Raw genomic sequence first — 20779 nt, forward strand, 5'->3', positions numbered from 1 at the left:
CTCCGTGGGTAACTTGTTCACAGCACAGGAAGGAGTACCCCATACAGAAAAAGCCAGGCACGGCAGCACATGCCTGTGGCCCAGCACTGGGAAGAAAGAGACAGGCAGGTCACAGGGTTCACTGGGCTGTCAAACCTAATCAACAAAGCTTTAACCTCATCCCAACAAATAAGACGGAGACTGGTTTTAGAGGGGGAATATCCTGATGTCAACCTCTGACCTCCACACATACCCACCCACATGCTCTCCACGTACTTACACATACATAGACTACACACGACACACTGAAAGAAAAAAAGAAAACCTGAAGAGATGGCTTGGTGGTTAAGAACTTGTACTGGTCTTCTGTACCCAGCACTAGCCCAGAACCATCTACAACTTAACTCCAGTGGGGAACCTAACACCTCTGGCCTCCAAGGGCACCGGCACTCAGTCACATACCCACACACAAACACACTGTGTAGACAGACAGCCCCAACATGTTTCAGAGGAAGGTTTTTATTGTAGATAAGAGAGAATAGCCAGGGGTATCTGGAAGAATCCAAAGAGAAAGCAGTTGACTGAACATGGCCAACACACTGGCCCTAGCCCTGGCCCTGGCCCTGGCCCTGGCCCTGGCCCTGGCCCTGAGGGAAGCAGAAGCAAAGCAGAGAGAGGAGGCACAGAGAAGAGTGTGAGAAGAAGACAGAGAATGTGGGCACAGGAGAAGACCAAGAGAGAACATAGGTTGTAAGGAATAGCTGGAGGAAGAAAGCTCGTGTACAGGAGAAATTCAGGGTGGGGAAGGAAGTGAGAAGACCAATGTACATTGGCACTGTGGGAGCCTGGAGGCCACCATGTACTTCTGACATGCTGATAGGCACCACAGATAAGTCATCTGTCCCTTCTTCCGGTGATAAAGGGAAATGGCTTCTTTTAGTAGAGGGGAGCTTAGCTTCTGACGTTCCTGAGGAATGCTGACTTTTGTCTAACCAACCAGAATTTGGGGAGATGAAGTTTCCTTTGAACCTGACCTATAAATTTTTTTTTCCTTAGTGAGTCTTTTTATTTAAGAGCCAAAACGATGGCTCAGTGGGTACAGGCAATTGCTGCCATGTCTGACAACCAGAATTCCATTCCCAGAGCCCACATGGTGAAAGAAGAGTTGATGCCTCCAAGCCGTCCTTTGGCTTCTACACGAGCCCATATGCATCCATACAAAAGTAAATAATTGTTGAAAGTAATTACAAAATGTAATCTAAAAACTCTTCCCCTGGCCAGTTTCAATAACCTCAGAATTGTGGATCGGGGCTGCCATGCTGGACGAAGCCAAACAAGAAAATGTGTGAGTGGGACGTCAGGTGCCTTCCTCCATCACTCTGCGCCATATTGCCTTGAGACAGGGTCTCCGATTAATCTGAGGCTCACTAGCTTCATCATGAGCTCGTAGGGCCCATTAGGCTCTGTCATGCCCACAGATGCTGGAGGTTGAATTGAGACTCTCCTGGTTTCACAGCGAGCACTCATCCACCATCAACCCAGCCCTCAAAGCAGAGTGTCTCATTGGAAAGGACTGATTCCTGGTTTCTAGGAGCCTGGGAATTCTAAAAGGAGGAAAAACTGCTACCAGAGCCCTCTTGGAAATTTCTTCTTCTGTGGCTTTCTCTCCACTATGACCACAGAAGAGGAGACGTGCTAGATAGAGCAAGGAAGACAAGGTCCAGCAGGTTCTGAAAAATGTTTTCTTATGGTCAGAATTTGAGTGTCTCTGTTTCAACCATCAGCAATGCCTGTTCCTTAGTCACAGATGTCTTTAAAACCATCCCTGGTCCCCTATTCCAGGATCCTGGTTTCCAAGTTCTTTTTATCATTGAAGCTGCTTTCTCCTAAGACAACGAAATAGCTCAATGGCTCATCGTGCCTGACATCCTAAAGTCAACACCCAGGATCGTGGAAGGAGAGAACCAACCCCCCCACACACACAAGTTGTCCTCTGACCTCCACCTCTGTACCTTACTGAGCACAAATGCATACTGCATAAATGAATGTAATTTTAAAAATTTAAAGAGAAATAGATATTGCCTTTCAAACTACATGTTTCACGGGTTATGAAAGAGAAGTTTGAGGTTGTGTTCAACCACTTGTAGATGGTCCTCCACACCTTTCAGAACATGTGGTGAGGGGAATGACACACCAAGAAAAGATCTCTCTGTGAGCCCCAGATGTGATAGAATAGTATAAAAAGATGCCAGGGGGCTCACCTCGATGACACAGAAGGATCCTAAGATGTTATCAGTGAGATGAGCAGGCTATGTATGCCAGCATCACTTGTGTGTGTGGTAAGTAAAGAGATGTGCAGCTTACATATACTCAGAGTATCCCTAGGAAACCAGTCAATCCTGCAGCCTCCATCCTCCAGTCCTGGGGATGCAGGTGCACAGAGCCACTTCTGTTTGGTTTTTCCTTTTGTTTTGTTTTACATGGATGTTGAGAATCTAAACTCTGGTCCTCAGGATTGCAAGGTTAATTATCTTACTCACAACCATCTCCCCAACTTGGAAAAGCTTGCAACCAAAACTCTCTGTATTTGTGGATTTGGGTTCTGAACTATGTGAGTTCAGCATTTGACCACGTCACTTTGTGCTCCTTACTGAGCACACACACACATACTACATACTGCAAAGAAACAACCTGTGCCCTTCAGCAGGCAGACCAGAAAAATCCCCCTCCCTGCCCCACGGAAGAAACAGAACAGGTTTCTAAACTGTTAAAAAGGTGGACTGGCGAGGTGGCTCAGGGAATATGCACGGATGCTAGCCACCTAGGCGCCATGGTGGAAGAAAAGAGCCAACTGCAGGTTGTCTTCTGATTTCCACAAGCACCCATACACGCAAAATAAATAAGTGTTTTTTCTAAAAAAAAAAAAAAAAAAAAAAAAAAAAAAAAAAATTAATTAGTTTGTTAAACTCCAGAGAGTGAAGTACTCCCAGGTTCCTGCTCCAGGATTTTCCTTGTCCAACTACATTAGGGCATTGGGAGGCCTGTGATTAAACAGGGGAAAGGGAGGCGGAGCTAAGAGTGGCAGAGACAGAAAGCCTCTCAGAGGAGGAGGAGGACATGGCTGCAGACATGTACCTGCTTGGCGTTTTCCAGCCACAAGTAGCTATGATTTCACAAGGTTAGAAATATTGGGATAAAGCTTTTATCATTATCAATTGAAATTATTGTATTGGCATCTTGTGAATTGTGATGTTATTGATACATAAATCTGATTGGTTAATTAAGCATTAAGAGTCCTGATTCTACCAGGGTACTGGGTATTGTGATGTGATGGTTGACAGTGGGGTGCTTGGTAGCGAGAGAAACTCCAGGGCCCCTGCCACCTCCACCATTATCACCACCACCACCCCGTGCCGGAGACATGGCCCAGCGGGAGCCCTGTGGTCCAGCGTGACCAGAGAGTTGGCGGGATGGCAGGGCACAGAAGGGTGGCCTAATACTGTGGAGAGCTGGCAGGTTCATTTTTTAATATTTCCCGCAACAGATTCCAACCTGTTCACTGGCACTCAAGCCCGGGGTGTCCCAAGTCACATTGAACTTCCCAGAAAGTATAACCAAGGATGAAAATATTAGCAAAAACAATCGTTTGCATTCCAAAGTACTCTAGACGGGAAATTGAAACTCAAAACTATCACACCCCAATCATGAGGAACACCTACAACCAATTGTTTATATTAGTTCTGTCCATGGAACACCCTAAATTACCTGGTAATGGGCCGGGTGCCTCAGGAGTGTCTGCTCACAATCACGTATTTATTTACTTTTGAGATAAGGTCTCATGTAGCCCAAACTGGCCTAAAACTCACTACGTAGCCAAGGACAACAGACCCTTCTGATCCTCCTGCCTTCATCCCCTGAGTGATAGGACAACAGCTATGGGTCTTGTTTATGTGGTGCTGGGGATGGAAACTTTCACACTTACTAGGCAAGCACTCTACCCACTGAGCACAGCCCCAGCTCACCTCTGACTCTGTTATCACAGGCATTCCATCAACTGATTTCCCACCTCCCTTAAGATCTCTTCCTCCCCTCTCACAATCTCCTATATAAACATACATACCACACACATTGACACACATACCACACCATACACCCACACACAGCATACATAGACACACACAACCATACACAGACACACAGACACCATACACAGACACACAGATACACAGACACCATACACAGACACACACACACACACACACACCAGACACATACCACATATACTTTTTAACCTATATCCCATACATGAAAGAGAACATGGCGTAGGTGGTTTTTTGTCTTTCTGGATCTGGATTATTTCCCTTAACATAATGATCTCTAGTTTCATTCATTTTCTTTAAAATGCCATAATTACATTTTTCTTAATGGCTGCATAAAATTCCATTTTATAAACTATGTTTTCTTTGTCTATTCATCTGCCAATGAACATCTAGGCTGTTCCTAGAGCTTGGCTATCCTGCACATTGCAACAGTGAACACAAATGACCGCCGAGTATCTCTGAGTACACAGACTCTCTGAGGTACAGCCTGTGTGGCTTCAGGGGGTCATTTTAATAGCCAGATCCCCAACAAAAGACACAAAAATGAGCAGACAGGAAGCCTAGACAGTTGTGGGCTCCAGCTGTAGCTCAGTGGATAAAGGACTGGCCTACCATGCATGCACAAAGCCCGGATTCCATCCCCAGCATAAACCAGGTGTGGGAGTGCGTGTCTATAATCCTAGCACTCAGAAGGTGGAGGCAGGGGGATCAGGAGATCAAGACCATTCTTAGCTGCACAGCGAATCTGAGATCAACCTGAACTACTGAGTTACTGCCTCAAAGGGAAAACAAGAAACAAACAAAAAGATAATACAATAACAAAATATCCGCATGCACTGATCCCCAGTCATGAACATGGCATTCATGGGCTAGCTTTGTGTTGCAGAACGTAGAGTGTTACCTGGCTGGCCTGCAAATTCAAAGCTCCAGTTTTTTTAGTTTTGAATGTCCTCAAATAACCATAAGTGTATTACAGGAATTAATCTAGGGGTTCCAAATAAATTTCAGCAAACAAGCAACTTTATAAATACTAGGGCCTGGGGATAAAAGGACCAAAACTTTCAGTCTTAAGAATTTATTCATCTAATAACAGGACTTTTTCTTTCACTCTGGAAACAGAGATTATATTATAGTATATAATCTATAGGTTATAGATTATAGGGATGGAGTTATGGCATCAGAGAGGTGGAAGCTGGGATGGGGGCACAGACGTGTAATCCTGGCACTCTGGAGGCAGAGGCAGGATGATCACCACAAGATCCAGGCCAACCTGGGCTACACATTAGCAGTTCCAGGCCAGCCTCAGCTACACAGTAAAATCCTGCCCTAAGAAATTTTTTAATTAATGAGTTAATTAAAAATTTAAAAAAATAGTAAAGAGGTGGTAAGAGAGAGTATAGCCATTGATGAAACTGTTCTGAGTCTGAGTGTTAGAATACACACATCTATACAGATGGCTTAAAATCAAAAATGGGACTGGATGGTTCAGTGGTTAATAGTTCATATTGGTTTTTGTTTGTTTGTTTGTTTGGCTTTTTTGAGACAGGGTTTCTCTGTGTAGCCCTGGCTGTCCTGGAACTCACTATGTAGACCAGGCTGGCCTCGAACTCAGAAATTTGTCTGCCTCTGCCTCCTAAGGCATGCACTACCACTGCCCAGCAGTTCATATTGCTCTTGCAGACAACCAGGGTTCAGTTCCAGACCCATGCTGGGCAACTCACAATGCTTTGGAACTCCAGCTCCAGGTGGATCATACACACTCATCTGGTCTCCACAGACACTGCACTCACATGCACAAACCCACACTGACACAGACAAATAATTAAAAACAAAATCTTTAAAAAATAAAAGAATAAGCTGAGTGTGGTGGCTTTAATTCCAGCACTGGGGAGGCAGAGGCAGCCAGATCTCTGAGTTTGAGATCTTTGGTCAACAAGGTGAGTTCCAGGATAGCCAGCACTACACAGCGAAACACTGTTTCAAAAAAAATATGTAGACAACAGACAGACAGACAGATGATAGATAGGTAGATAGATAGATAGATAGATAGATAATAAAAACCAAAAGAATAGGTAAATACATATAGAAAGCAAGTCTTGCAGTCAGCATGAACTAACTAGGCAGAAGGGGAGGAGAGAAACAGAAAATCTTGTAGAGAAAGAAAAGTCATTTTCCTTCTACCCTTCCCTTAGCCAGGTTGGAATTAGGGGATCCAAGGATTGAGAGGGAACAGGCAGATGTTTGGAGAAGTGTACAGCTGTGCATGAATGGGCTCTATCCAGAGGAAGAGGTGAGGCTCAGGAGACAGCACTTCAGCTCACATAAAATCTTCAATAGGCAACGGTAATTTTCTTAAAATAATATTTATTTATTTATTTTTTTTTTAAAGATTTATTTATTATTATATGTAAGTACATTGTAGCTGTCTTCAGACACACCAGAAGAGGGAGTCAGATCTTGTTACGGATGGTTGTGAGCCACCATGTGGTTGCTGGGATTTGAACTCTGGACCTTTGGAAGAGCAGTCGGGTGCTCTTACCCACTGAGCCATCTCACCAGCCCCTATTTATTTATTTTTAAGTCTTGTTTTGTTGAGGTTGGGTTTTTTTGTTTGTTGTTTTGAGAGAGTTGGGTGTTTTAGATCTAGGTTGCTTGCTTGTGTGTTGTTAGACTAGGTTTCACTATATAAGCTCTGGCTGACCTGGAACTCACTATCTTCACCAGGCTATCCTTAAACTCACAGAGATCTGCCTCTGCCTCCTGAGTGCTGGGGTTAAAGGCATGCAATATGACACCCAGTTGTTTTAAGTGTGTCTGCTGTCTGTCTGTCTGTCTGTCTGTCTGGGTATGTGTGCATTCCTTCAGGGACTCCTGGAGCTGGAGTTACAGACAGTTAGGAGCCTCCTGACTTGGGTGCTGGAAATCAAACTGAGGGCCTCTAGAAGAGCAACCAGTGCTCTTAAGGTGGGACTGGAGTTAATGTCTCCAGACCCTTTGTTTTGAGACAGGTTCTCCCTCCCAAAGCCCAGGCTGGCCTTGACTTCCTATGTAGCTGAGGATAAGCTTCAATTCCTGATCTTTCAGTCTATACCTACCAAGTGTTGTTAGCGGGGGACACCCCCACACCTCATTTAAGCAGCACGATGGACAGAATCCAAGGCTTTCTGCACATTAGGCACGTACCTTACCAACTGAGCCACATTCCCAGTCTCCAAAGCAATATTATTTTAAATGACTACAGGACTTTGAGTTCTCTTTGAGTTATGAATAGACAGATGAAGGACAGATAAAGGCTAGTTATGTTTATTACATAGAAAGCTGGAGATGTGGCTCAGTTTTTCTAGAGCTTGCCCAGAAAAGCAAAGCCCAGGGTTCCATGCCCAGTTCTGCATCCACCAGATGACGTATACCGGGCTCACCCCTGTCATCACAGCACACAGAAGCAAGGGCCTGAGAGTTCAACATTCTTCTCAGTTACGTAAGAAATTTGAGGCTAACCTAGGCTATGTATGAGCCTGTCTCCAAAATGAAAAAGAAAATAAGGAAATATGTTAGAGGAAGAGGGGAGAGGGGAGGAGAAGAAGAAGGTGGTTGGGAGGGGTGGAAAGGAAGTTAGAAATAAAAAGGAAGAAAGAGAAGGAAGAAGGGGGAAAAAAGAGGAGATGAGGGGAGAAAGAAGGAAGGAGATGGAGGAAGAAGGGTGCTCAGTGGCTCAGCACTTGTCTGCCATATTCAAGTTCCTAGGTCTGAAGACAAACACCCCCCCCTCCAAAAAAAAAGCCATAATCCAGAAAAGTCTTGGTGAAAGGCTGACGTGTACATGTTGTCACTGTTGTCTTCGTTGTCATTGTTGTCGTTGTTGTTGTTGCTTAACTCCCTAAGATCAGGGCATGAAAGTAGTCAGAAAAGAGTATGCAAAGGTGTGTGGCCCTGTGCCAATAAAATTTTACAGTGAATTTAGCACAGGTTCCCCAGTTTACTGACCTCTTTTGCAGACTTGTGACTAGCTAGAACTGCCACAGTGGGTCAGGAGAGGGGTGAAGGGCAGCCTACACACCACACACATGAAAAGAACAAGGGTACCCCTACTGAAGAACCCAGGAAAGCAAACCCAAGGTGGTCCCTGAGGCCAGACTGGCAGGAGATGGGACTGGGAGGCAAGGGGTTGTATTCAGGCATAAGAGAGGCACCGTATAGCAGCCAACAGACAAGACAGCAAGAGTGTGAGAGTATGTCCCTGAAAGAACACAGGAGAATCAGAGGTCAGAAGTGACTAATGGAATTTAGGGTATATGAGGTATTTAAAGAGAGAAGAGCTGCAAGGAGATGGAAGATTCCAGAAGGAGGAGAGGGGGAAGCAAGGCATCTGCAGGCAAGTGTCTGAGACAGTGTCTGTAATGATTGAAGCTTTTTTTCATTGTTGCAACTTAAACGCATCCAGATGCTACTGGCAACAAGCTAGCAGAGACCAAGGGTGCCCACTAAACACCTTAGTGGAGCTAAAACAGCCGCTACAACCCAGAGTGAGCCGACCCCAAGCAGTGAAGTTAAGAAGACAAGCTTGGGATCTGGCAAGATGGCTCAGTAGGTGAAAGAGCTTGCCACACGAGCCTGAGGACCTGAGTCTGACCCCTGGGACACACTTAAAGATAGATGAGGAGAACTGGCTCCATAAGGTTGACCTCTGACCTCTGCACACACGCCCTGACACATATGAGCACACACATACACACATGTGCCCAAAACATGCATACATCTGCAAAATTAAATTTTTTTTTTAATTAGGAAGTAATTTTATAAAAAGAAAAGGTTGAAAGCAACTTAGGAAGGCATCTAGTATTGAGCTCTGACCTCACACACGTGAACACACCCACATGAGCACATATATCCACTACACTCACACACACATGAGCCATGGAAGGTGACCACTCGTACCTCTAAAAGTCAACCTGACTGAAGATGCCCCAACACTCAGAGGGTTCTAATTCTCAGCACTACACACTGCCTTGTCCTCTCACTTCACAATGCTCAGAGGGTTATCTCAGCCCAGAGCCAGGCTGATCAAGAGAGGAACGGAGGAGTTATCCATTTAGCCCAGCCCAGCTACCAAGACTCCACCGAAAGACAACTGGGTAACCTGCCCTTAGGGATGCATCTCTCAAAAAACACCCATTCCTTTCTTAGCATCACACAGATCCTCACCACCACCACAACCTCCCCTCCCAAGCAAACATACCCTGTTGGTGGATGTTACATACTCATGTTCTAGAAAGTTCCTTGCCCTACACCAAGCCTCTCAGAGGCACCACGACTCATTCATTTGATAGTATTTTGTTAACGATTACCCCAAAGCAGGGTCCGGGAGGTTCCAATCCAAAAGAGCAAGTGTCTATTAAGAAATCCAGTACAAGGTCAAGGGAGATGGGTAACAGCGCTTGCTGCCAAGCCTCATGACCTGAGTCCAATCTCCAGAACCCATAGTAGAAGAGAACTGACTCCTGAAAGCTGTCCTCTGATCCCCACACCGTGACTCATGCGTGCGGCCCCACGTACACTCAATTTATAATAAGTAAAGCTGGGCATAATGACTTTAATCCCAGGACTTCTGGGGCAGAAGCAGGCAGGTCTCTGTGAGTTAAGAGGACAACCTGGTCTACATAGGCCAGCCTAGGCTACACACAGGACCTGGTCTCAGCTAGATTAACGAATTAATTAATTAAATTCAAAACTAAGGAAACAGAGAAAGCCAGTAGGCAGCAGGGAACTAGCCATGTGGCCAGCCAGCTGCCTTCATGGTCCTGTCCTTTCATCCCATGCAAAAGCCAGAGGCTTTGAAGAGGTGTGGGAAGGACTCATGAGATCATATTTACAAAGTATGGGGATTTTCTAGAAAATTAAGACTTTTGTTATTCTTGTTGTTGTTTGAGGCAGGGTCACCCGTAGCTCAGGCTGGCCTCAAAATCACTAACTTGGCCCAGGATGACCTTGAACTCCTGATAGACCTGCCTATACCTTCAGAGTGCTTGCTGACAGGCATACAACGCCACACATGGTTTATGTAAGTCTAGGGATGAAACCCAGGGATTTTGTGTGTGCACAGGGAGGGCTACACTCTGGCCACACACCCAGTATATTTACTGCACAAACCCCAATGTCTTGGCTTTCTGTGTGCCATTAGGGAACAATGTTTATATGCACCTACTATGTGTCCAGCACTGCTCAGGTTCTAACATCGGTGAGGAACAAACACCAGGCCCTATCCTTGTGAACACTGCATGTATATTTAAAAGCCCCCAGAAGCTCTGTCTCCTGGGCTCAGGAAGTCCAGACATGGACAAACAATCAATTACCAAAAAATGTAAAAGCAGAGCTCAAGGTACAACACTATGCGCCCAAGTGCACAGGTGCATATACAACATAACCCTACTTCCTTAAGGCCTCAGAGAGCAATGTAGATGTTAACAATCTTGGATTTTTCTAATAAGAACCCAAACCATGGACTGGCTCCGTTTTTACTTACTGAGATGGATGGCTCAGTAAGTCAAAGCACTTGCTGCCCGAGCATGAAAACCTGAGTTCAGATCTCTCCACACCCACCTAAAAGCCAGCACTTCAGCATACATCTATCTATAACTCTAGTGATAAAAAGAGGTGAAGGGAGAGGGGGAACTGGCACTCACAGGCTAGGCAGTGCGGCCAAATCAGCAAACTCAAGGTTCATTGAGAGACCCTGACTCAAAACACAAGGCTGAAAGTGACAGAGACAAACACTGGATGTCAACCTAGGTCCTCTACAAACACACAGGCACAGGAGTGCACACGCGAACACACATGCACACGCACGAACACGTGCACTCGGGCACAAACCAAACCAATGGCCATTCCTCATTGAGTACCTTCTGTATATCGGATCCTGGGGGCCTCAGAGACATTACCAGTTTAGCAGACCCACTCCACAAGATCAACCCAACCTGTTCCATAATCCTGCACCCTCCTCCCAACACACACATCTCCCTCATTCACAAAAGCGTGGCAGTTCCTTCTCTCCTTGACCCCTTCCCTATTGTAATTAATTTCCATTTTCAGAGAAAGCTGAACCAGTAACTCAAAAGACATTTGTCATTGCATGTTTTTTGAAACAGTGTCTAACTAGCCTCAAAACTCACTCAATAGCTGGGCTTGCTTCAAACAACTCGCTATCCTCCTGCCTTGGCCATAACCAAGCACAGAACTATAAGACCAGCCTCTGAACAAATGGGCTAACTGAACCTCATTTTAGCCCTCTCTGAAATGGGTATGTAACTATGTTGGCCTCCAGGGAACACTGGGAGGTTCTAGCGCTAACCAGCCTGGAGACTCATAATCATTCTAATTATAACCATCCTGAAAACTACCCCTACTGTTACTATGATTGCTGTGGGGCCAAAGGTATGCAGACTTTGCCTCTAGACATCTGGAAGTAGAGAATTATAAACATAGCAGCCACAAGGGGTCGATTCTCCAACAAGTGTCCTCCGTCGAAGAGGATACCCCTGGCTTTGGGTTTAAACTGCTCAGATGTCTGAATCTGTTGCAACCCAGTAACCATACTTACTTAAAGCAACCTCAAAGAGCCTCAGAGGACAGATTTGGGGTTAGAGAAAAGAACAGACACAGTTGAGAGGTGCACTGGGGACAGACACCCGAAGCCTGGGCGGGCACTGGGGCAAGGTTCCTCAGACCCGAGATGGACACACGCGGGGTACAGAGCCACAAGCCCAGTGAGCAAAGGCCAAGGTCAGCCGGGGTTTCACGCAGGGCCAGGGCCACCAAACCCACTCTTCCCCTTCCCCAGTGTAAAGATGATCACTATAGGGAGGGGACTCTTCATAGACACAAGGACGCTACGGGAGTCTTCAACCTTCAGTCCGTGGAGAGGGGGCTCTAGGTTGATGGAAGAAGAACGAGAAATGTCCACAACTCTCGTGAAAGGACTATATTGCTGGAGTGGTGAAATGGGTGTCTGTAACCCTGACTCCTTGGTGGGGCCTGGGGGGCTCTAAGTTGTATGGAGCAATGGGAAGGGTTGTCCCCATTACTCAGCCCAAAGGGAGAATTCTCTAGGTTGGCTGTGGCGGTGGAGAGGGGTGTCCCCGACCCTCACTCCTTAGGGTGAGGGTTCTAGATTGGCTGGGGCGGTGGGAGAAGTGTCCCCGACATACTGTGATCGCCTCTTGTCCCAGACTTACCCTCTCCAGGGTACAGGTGGCCGGCTGTGCCCACCAGCAACGCGGCCACGGCCACCAGCAATGGCACAGCCGTCGTCTCACATCCTCTCCCGAAGCCCATAGCAGTAGGAGTGCTGGGACCCCGGCGATCAGAGCACGCCACGCCGGCCTACTGGGGACATACTCCGTGAGAAGGTCTCTGGAGAGGCGCTCGGGGCCGCACGTCCTTCTCTTCCACGCCCGTGGCTCACAGGCCGCAGCTCTCCAGCCTAGAGGGCCCTGGGGACAGTCCCGGGAAGAGCACAGAGGCCTCGGCCGCAAGCAACACCGTGGCGCGGCCCGCAGGTCACCCAGGCCCGGTCCCGTGCCCGCAATCCCAGAGTCCAGAGCTCACCGCGGTGCGTCTCCTGTCCGGGTCTCCTGCTTCTGCCCTCCGTGCAGCTCTGGGTGGGTCGCGTTGTGTGGAGTCTGAGACAGAGGGACGCGCGCACTGGAGGGCACCTGGGCTGGTGGTGGCGGCGGGAGCTAGGGCTCGACTCCAGCCCGTAAACAACGCAGCCCGTCAGCTGGGCCCGCGCGGGCCAAGGGAAAAGGTGGCGCGGATTAAGACAGGGAAGGGACTGTGCGCTCCAGTGAGGCCCGCTGGGGGGGGAGGGGGAGAAAGCCAGCAGAGCTCGGGGAGGCGTGGCCAGAGCTGGCAACGCCACGCCTCCTCGCCTCCTCGCCTCCTCGGCCCCTTTGCCCCCTTGCCCCGTAAAACCCGCAACTTCAGAGACCCGAGGCTCACTTCAGATTCTTCCAATCCCAACACCCCGAACTGCTGGCTTAGAAAGATTACGATTTAAAAGCTTGTAAGCGTTCTCAGATACCAGTGTAACATAAACACCCAAACAACTCTAAGACTCACCTGTCAAACGTCCGGAGCTGCCCATATCCGCACCTGACACGAACGCCCCCAAAGAGTCCCAAAGTTCCGATTTTAAAACCTAGGGGTCCCCAGATCCCCGCCTGACTCGAAAACCACTAAACAGGCCTGAGGTTCCAGTTTAAAAGCCTAGGGACGCCCCCAGGTCCCCTCCTGACTGCAGCAAACACAAGTAACACCGAGGTTCCAATTTAAAGGTCTGGAGCACACTCTAGATCTCCGCCAGATCTAGACACCCCAAATTACCCCGAAATAACAATTTTAAAGTCTGGAAATGCCGCCAGATACCCCAGGACATAAACACCCCAATATGCCCCTAGATGCCAGATTCAACCAAGCACATTTTGTCTTTCTTTACTCCTTTTTACTATTTTTTTGACTCCCGTGGGGAATTCACTTTAATTCTTTACCTTTGATTCTGTTTTTCTTTACAGCCTATGCTACCAATGTCTTACGAGATTCTCCCAACCCTGGCTCTCTCGAGGAGCTAGTAGGCGCCCAACAAGTTCCCTCCCCAGTGAGCTCCCGCCCAGCAGCTTGGAGGCACCAGCTTCCAGGCCACAGCCACGTGTCCACAATGCAGGCAGCCTGTATTCCCTGGCCTGCGCCCCCTCCACCCAGCACTGAATTCCAGCAGAAATCAATAAGGAAATGACTCTAGAAGAACATAACAAGGCTTCTAGAAACACGTTAGAAACTTCATATAGGATCAGAGCAGACATAACTCCATTTTCAACACACATACCAGTAGGTGGCTGTATGTCTAAGAAAGCCATTCACTAGCAGCCCTGCTCAACCACATCATGAGGCGCTAACCCTGTCGGTGCCTTAGGAATATGTGCAGTACAGAGTCCTCTATCCTTTGCTTCACATGTTCACTCAGACCCGGACTGTGGCTGCTGGTCTGTGCAATGGGTTTGACAATATCTGTAAAAAAAAAGGTAAAAATAAAAGTAAAGTGGCAAGCAATAGAGAAAGACACTTAAGGTCAACCTTTGGCCTAGCACACCACACCACACACACACATAAACACACACATACAAACATATACATAAACAGAAAGAGAGAGAGAGAGAGAGAGAGAGAGAGAGAGAGAGGAGAGAGAGAGCGCTAAAACAAAGAGCCAAGCATTGGGAAGCAGGTCTTTAATGTCTTTACTCACAAGGTAGAGGCAGGGGGATCAGGATTGGAGCTTAGCCTGGAACACATGAGGTCCTGACTTTAAAAATAAATAAAATAAACAGAAAACAAAATAAGAGTGGACCTGACAATATGGCTCAGCAGGTAAAGGCACTTGTTGCTAACCCTGAAGATCTGAGTTCAATCTTGAGCTCCCACAGAAAAGGTGCCTGTACACACACGCAATAAATAAATAAATAAATAAATAAATAAATAAATGCTTTTTCAAAAATATTTTTAAGTAGTAGCCTAGGGCTGTGGCTCTTTGGTAGAGCACTTGCCCAGCACACATGAGGTCCTGGGTTCAATCCTTAGCACCGGGCCCATGGTCCTTGCATTATGCAAATGTGCTCCTGCTTAAAAGCCTTTCCCCAACCTTGCCCTCAACTGTCACTCTTTCTCTTTGCTAAGTCTCTGCGCCAATGAGCTTTCTACCCTGACCAGAGTTTGCAAACACCCTTCAGTTCTTATGGTCCCTTTCTCCCATCCATTCCATCATAAGCACATACCCCTCCCTGACATTCTTATTTATTGTCTTGCTTGTCATTGCTTTTTAACCTGCCTCCCCCATATCTATTGACGGACCTATGGGCTAATAAATATTTGTTCACTGGAAGAATCTACGTGTCACCTATAATGAGGGATTTCCAGTTACACAAAATCAGCATGATCTGTTTCCTTGTAGAGTGGGTGTATATGTCCTGTGTGAAGAGTTGAGGGAGGGGGTAGATTCAGAAGTGTCCATGGGGGAAAGAAAGCACTTGAAGCTGAAATCTGAAGGAAGGGATGCCAGTCAAGACAAGCTGGGAGAAAACGTGTCGTGGTATACAGGGCTTGTGCAACGGCCCTGAGGTTTTCAGGTGCTGTAGCTGCAGAGAGGAGAGGAGAATCTGAGTGGAAATGAAAAGGGTGCAGATGCTCCAGCACTGCACCACTGTGTGCCTGACTCGTGTGTGCATCTGTGAAGGTAGTATGTGTGGGTGTGGATATGCATATACAAGTGCGCCTGTGCTTGTAGGGGCCACAAGTCAACATCAGGGCTCTTCTTACATCCCTCTAGACCATATTTTTTGAGACAAGAGTTTTCACTGATCCTGGAGTTCACCAGTGAACTTCCATCTCTGCCTTCCAAACTCTGGGATTACTAGCATGACCCACCACACGTGCACCCAGTTTTGTTTTGTTTTTTTTTTTAATCTGTGTTTTAAGAACCTCTAAATTCAGGTCTTCATTCTTGGAAGGCAAATACTATACAGCTCAGCCACTTCCTCAAAGCCTGGTGGGGTTTTGTTGTTGTTCTTTTCCTTTTTCTTTTGTGTTTGTTTTGTTTTGTATTGTTTAATTATTTGTTTTTGAGACAGGGTCTCACTGTGTAGCCTGGGTTGGCCTTGAACTCACAGAGATCTACCTGCCTTTGGCTCCCATGGACTGAGATTAAAGGTATGCCCCACGCCAAACCTTATTTTTATTTGGTAGTAGGGAGTTATATCTTCTGGAGTGAGCTACCCTAGGTGGGACAGGAAACCAAACTCAGATCCTTTGAAAGAATAGCGACTGCTCCTAACTGCTACTCTGTCTCTCCAGTTCCTGAGTTATTGGTTTGTTTTGGTTTTTAACAAGAAGCCACCAGAAGACTGATGTAAAAGGTCTGATGTAAACAAAATTTCTAACATTGTCTATCATCAAGGAGTGATTCCAAGTACACACCTGTGATCTCAATGTTCTAGAGGCTAAGTCAGGAAGGTTGTGAACTCGAGACCAGCACTGGTTACATATTGAGACCTTGAATCAAAAACTAATTAGCAAAAGGGCTGAAGAGATGGCTCAATAGGTGAAGTGCTCACTAAACAAACACAGGGACCTGAGCTCAATCCCTAGAACTCATAAAGAAACGTAGTGTGTGATGGCACTCTTATAACCCCAGCACTGCAGAGGCAGAAACAGTCAGATCCCTGGAACTCTGGCCAGCCAGCTGAACCAAAATTAGGTGCCAGTTCCCAGTGAAAGACCTGTCTCAAAAAACAGTCAGGAACCAGGAAAAGATGTTTACCTGCTCAGCACATAAAGATGTTTACCACCAAGCTATACAACCCAAACTTAATCCTCAGGACCCACAGAGGGAAAGGAAAGCTGACTCCCACAAGTTAACCCCTGAAACACACACACACATTAGCTAAAAATATTTTTTAAATGGGAGCCAGTTAAATGGATTAGCAGATCAAGATATCTTAAGATACCTGCCACAAAACATGATGACCAGAATTCAATTCCTAGGACCCACATGGGGGGGGGGGTCCCACGGGTGAAGACAGTTCCTAAGAAATGATCCCAGAGATAGACGTTCTGCCTTCACATACACTAGAACACATGGTCATGTGCTCCTGCACAAAATAATAATAATAATAATAATAATAATAATAACAACTAACACCAATTCAGTTGCAGGAAGGCACCAAATGCTCAAAGCAGCACATCAGGAGTGTAGCTGTTGCTTTCCAGAGACAACCAGCCTTAAGAAGGTTTGACTTTAGCCAACACTGTGATGTTGCAATGTCACAGATCATGAGCCATTTTGATCTTGGACTGTCTTAGACCTTGAATAATCAATCATCCAGCTTAACTTCTGCCCATGATCCAAGTAATAGATAAACTTTAAAAAATAAGCCTCACCTCTGGCTTCCCTCACGATAAAACCATCTCCCACCCGAAGAGATTTTGTTTTGTTGTTGGGGGAGATTTTGTTTACATTGGTGGGGCCCGCCAGTGTAATTGGCACACACAGTTACTGACTGTTTCTCTCTGTCCCTGCATAAAAGCTGATGCAGGGGCTGTGGCTCAAGAAATAACAGCTCACTGAACAAGTATGTGGGCCTGAGTTTGGAACCCCAGAACCTGTACAAACATGGATGAAGTAGAGCGCTCATCTATTATCCTAATAGTTCTATAAAGACATGGGAGATGGAGACTGGAAAATCACCCAGAAAGGTGAAGGACAGATAGACTGGCATCTTCCATGATAAATAAGACACTGTCTCAAATAAGATGGAAGGTGAGGATCATCAGCAGAGTTTGTCCTCTGACTTCTGCACATGCACAATGGCACATATGGTCATTCTCCTGCTGCTCATAATAAACTACTTCCTTATTTATTCCCAAAGTCATTACTTTGGACCAGAGAGGAAGCTCAGTTGGTCCAGTGACTGTGCAGCATCTAAGAAACACTGTATTCCATTCTAGCAATTCTACCCCAGGGGATGGGGTGCACCCTGCTAGTATCAGCACTGAGAAGTTAAGAGGCAGGAGGATCAGGAAAGCAAGGTTATCCTTAATTACACAGCAAGTTGGCTGCCAGACTCAAAAATACAAACAACAAAAGAGATCAGTCTGGTGTCATCCCAACTACTCAGGAAGCTGTGGCAGGAGAGCTACCTGGGCTTCAGAGCTAGGACAAAGCCATCATTTATTAAGGTGACTTAATAAAGCCCTATTTCAAAATAAAAGGTCTGGGGGTGTAGCTCAGTGGTGGGACACTCATCTAACCCTTGGATCAATCCTCAGTCTCAAAAACAGCATTGTTAAAATGGACAAAGAGAGTTAACATCTTGCAGTTTCCTCCTCAGTGACTGATTCAGGCAAGAGCTATCTGTGCGGCTAACAGGCTAACAGGACAATGGCATCATCCTCACACCTCTGTCTGCAACATACAATCAGTGACCAGGCTTTGTGCCGAGAGCTGCGTCATTGAGAGATTTTTGTCCTTGTGCAAATGTCACAGAGTGTATTTGCACAAGCCCAGATAGTACAGCCTGGGCTGTATGGTAGAGCTGTATGGTAGAGCTGGTCATTCCTAGGCTACAAACTTCTGCAACACTGTATACCAGACACTGGCTACAAATGCAACACTGTATCTAAACAGTAAATAGGCACGGGAGGAGGGGTGGATATTACTCCCTGAGTAAAGCACTTGCTGAGCAAGGGCGAGGATCTGAACCTGAGCTCAGAAACCTAGCACCCATGCAAAATCCAGACATGACAGCTTGCTCCTGTCACCCCAATCCAGGGACAGAGGAAAAAGGTGGACCCAGGGCTTCCTTGTGCTCTTGTCAGGCCCTGTCACTTGCCTTTCTGAGTCTGGCTTATCTCACTTACTTCACTTGACATAATGGTTTACAATTCAAGCTATTTCCATGCAAAAGTCACGATTGAACTTTTGTATATGGTGTGATAAGATCTTGTTGTATGCAAAGAGAAGGCTTGTTTAACCAAGTCTTGGGTTCTCAGTTTAAATTTTAAAAGTAACTGGATGTGTGGCTCATGTGTCAGTACTTAGGAGGCTGTGTCAGGGGAAACAAGAGTTCAAGGCCAGACTGAGCTATACAATAAAACCCTGGTTCAAAATACAATTTATAAAAATATATATGACTATGCAAAAAACTAAGCATATAGGAGACGGTTCAGTGGATGAAGTGTTGACCATGTAAATTTAAGCATCAGAATATGAATCCCCAGCACCCAAGTCAGAAAGGAGCAATAGTCATAGTTACCTGTATCCCAACACTCAAGAGGCAAACTGACTATCTAAACCAGCCAAAATGCAGGAACTTGGGTTCATGGCAAGGACCCACCTCAGTAAATAGAGAGTAATCCAGGAAGATGCCTGATGCCTACCGCTGGCTTCTATAAGCATGTACATGCACACACATGCAATTGTATCACACACATCAAAAAATTAAGATTTTAGGAATAACTCAAAAATTAAAACCCTCAGGGCTGGAAAGACTATGGCTCAACTTTTGATTCCTCTTCCAGAGAACCTCAGCTCAGATCCCAACTTTCAAGTCAGGTGAATCACAGCCACCTATAATTCCAGCTCCATGTAGATCTGACGCCCCCTCTGGCTTCTGGAAGCATTGCACTCACATACACAGAAATATACTTTGAAAAAAGATTATTTTGGTTTTGAGATAGGGTCTCATTATATACCCCTAACTGGCCTGAACTCGGTATATAGACTAGGCTGACCTCAAATTTACAGAGATCCACCTGCCTTTGTCACCCAACTGCTGGGAATAAAGGTATAGCCAACAATTCAAAGTACAGGGGACAAAGCACAATAAAAACAAATACTAAAATCAATAAGGGGATTGTTGCTTCTGAGGTATGCCACCTATGCACACTTCTATACATACTTATGCACATCTGACCACACATATACACACACCATATTCCATTCACATGGTTTTAATGTATTACTGTTATACAGGTGTCTGTGTGTGTGTGTGTGTGTGTGTGTGTGTGTGTGTGTGTGTGTGTGATGGAGATCAGCAGATAGCTCTGTGGTACCCATTCTCTCCCTTATGTGGGTTTGAGGAATTGGACTCAGTTCATCCAGCTTTTAAAGAAAGTATACCTTCCCACTGAGGTGGGCAGTAGGGATTTGATAATCACTTTCAACAAATACTTACATCAAGTCAACCCCATTCACAGATTTTTATTTCCTCTGTTATGTCTCTCTTCCTCTTCCAAGACTTTTGATGAGTAATTTGCAACCATCCTTTGTATGAGAATGTGTGCTTTCTCCTACTCTTCCACCTCCTGGGCTTTACTTTCCTGTTTTGTTGAAGCTTTGGGGAAATACAGTCAGGGTGTGATATTCCTGTAAGGAAGTAGATGTTTTATAATTAGTTTGTGGGCTGCCTGTCCTGGTTCCCCAGGAGTACATTTCAAAACTTCCAGAGTGCTCTCTGTCTCTCTACCTGTCTCTTTTTCTCCCTGCCTTCCGTCCCTTCTTTCCTCCTCCACTCCTCTCCTCCTCGTCCTCTCCCATGTCCCCTCCCTCACACCCATCCCTTGTCCCATCTACTTCTCACATTGATGGCCTCTGTTTAGTTGTTGTTATGTACACACATGCCTGAACATGTAAATACAACCTGCCGAGTCCATTTAGCGTGGCGTAGATGTGTATGACTTCAGAAGGACCACTTACTATTGGATAACAAATAAGGAGTCTGGTCTCTGAGGAGGATTGACTCTCCCACTCTCAGCAGTCATTAGTTGACTACAGATGAGATAGGACTTGGACAGGGAGACAGGGAGACAAGCAGACAGGCAGACAAAGAAAGCACTCTGGAAGTTCTGAAGCATACTGCCGAGGATCAGAACCAACAAGCAGCACGCAGACTAATTAAAAGTTAGTTGGCTATATGTTTTGTCTAGGAGTTGCACCATGTTGAGATCGCCCCTTTTAATGTTAACCTGTTTATTGATATTGTCCTTGTCCAAGTCTTGTTTGGGCAGCCATATTTTTTAAGTATTATGGGTGTAGCTTCTTTGACATCTCAAAGAAATGCAGTCTCACAGCAGACTTCCTGGTCTTCTGTCTTTTACAA

General features: G+C 46.0%; 1 protein-coding gene across 4 annotated transcripts in view; it reads right to left on the reverse strand.

Moving 5' to 3' along the window:
- Nucleotides 1–12928, reverse strand: part of Insr (insulin receptor) — a 128728-nt gene extending 115800 nt beyond the window's left edge. For 2 of the 4 annotated variants that reach the window (XM_006508701.1, XM_006508700.1), the window contains exon 1: nt 12308–12928. In XM_006508701.1, coding sequence (XP_006508764.1) covers nt 12308–12407 — 100 coding nt within the window. In that variant the 5' untranslated portion in view covers nt 12408–12928. The remainder of the gene's footprint in view (nt 1–12307) is intronic. The other 2 variants (NM_010568.3, NM_001330056.1) reach the window with 1 other exon arrangement.
- Between the last annotated feature and the right edge of the window lie 7851 nt (nt 12929–20779).

This window comes from Mus musculus, chromosome 8, assembly GCF_000001635.26.
Source record: "Mus musculus strain C57BL/6J chromosome 8, GRCm38.p6 C57BL/6J".
NCBI lineage: Eukaryota > Metazoa > Chordata > Mammalia > Rodentia > Muridae > Mus > Mus musculus.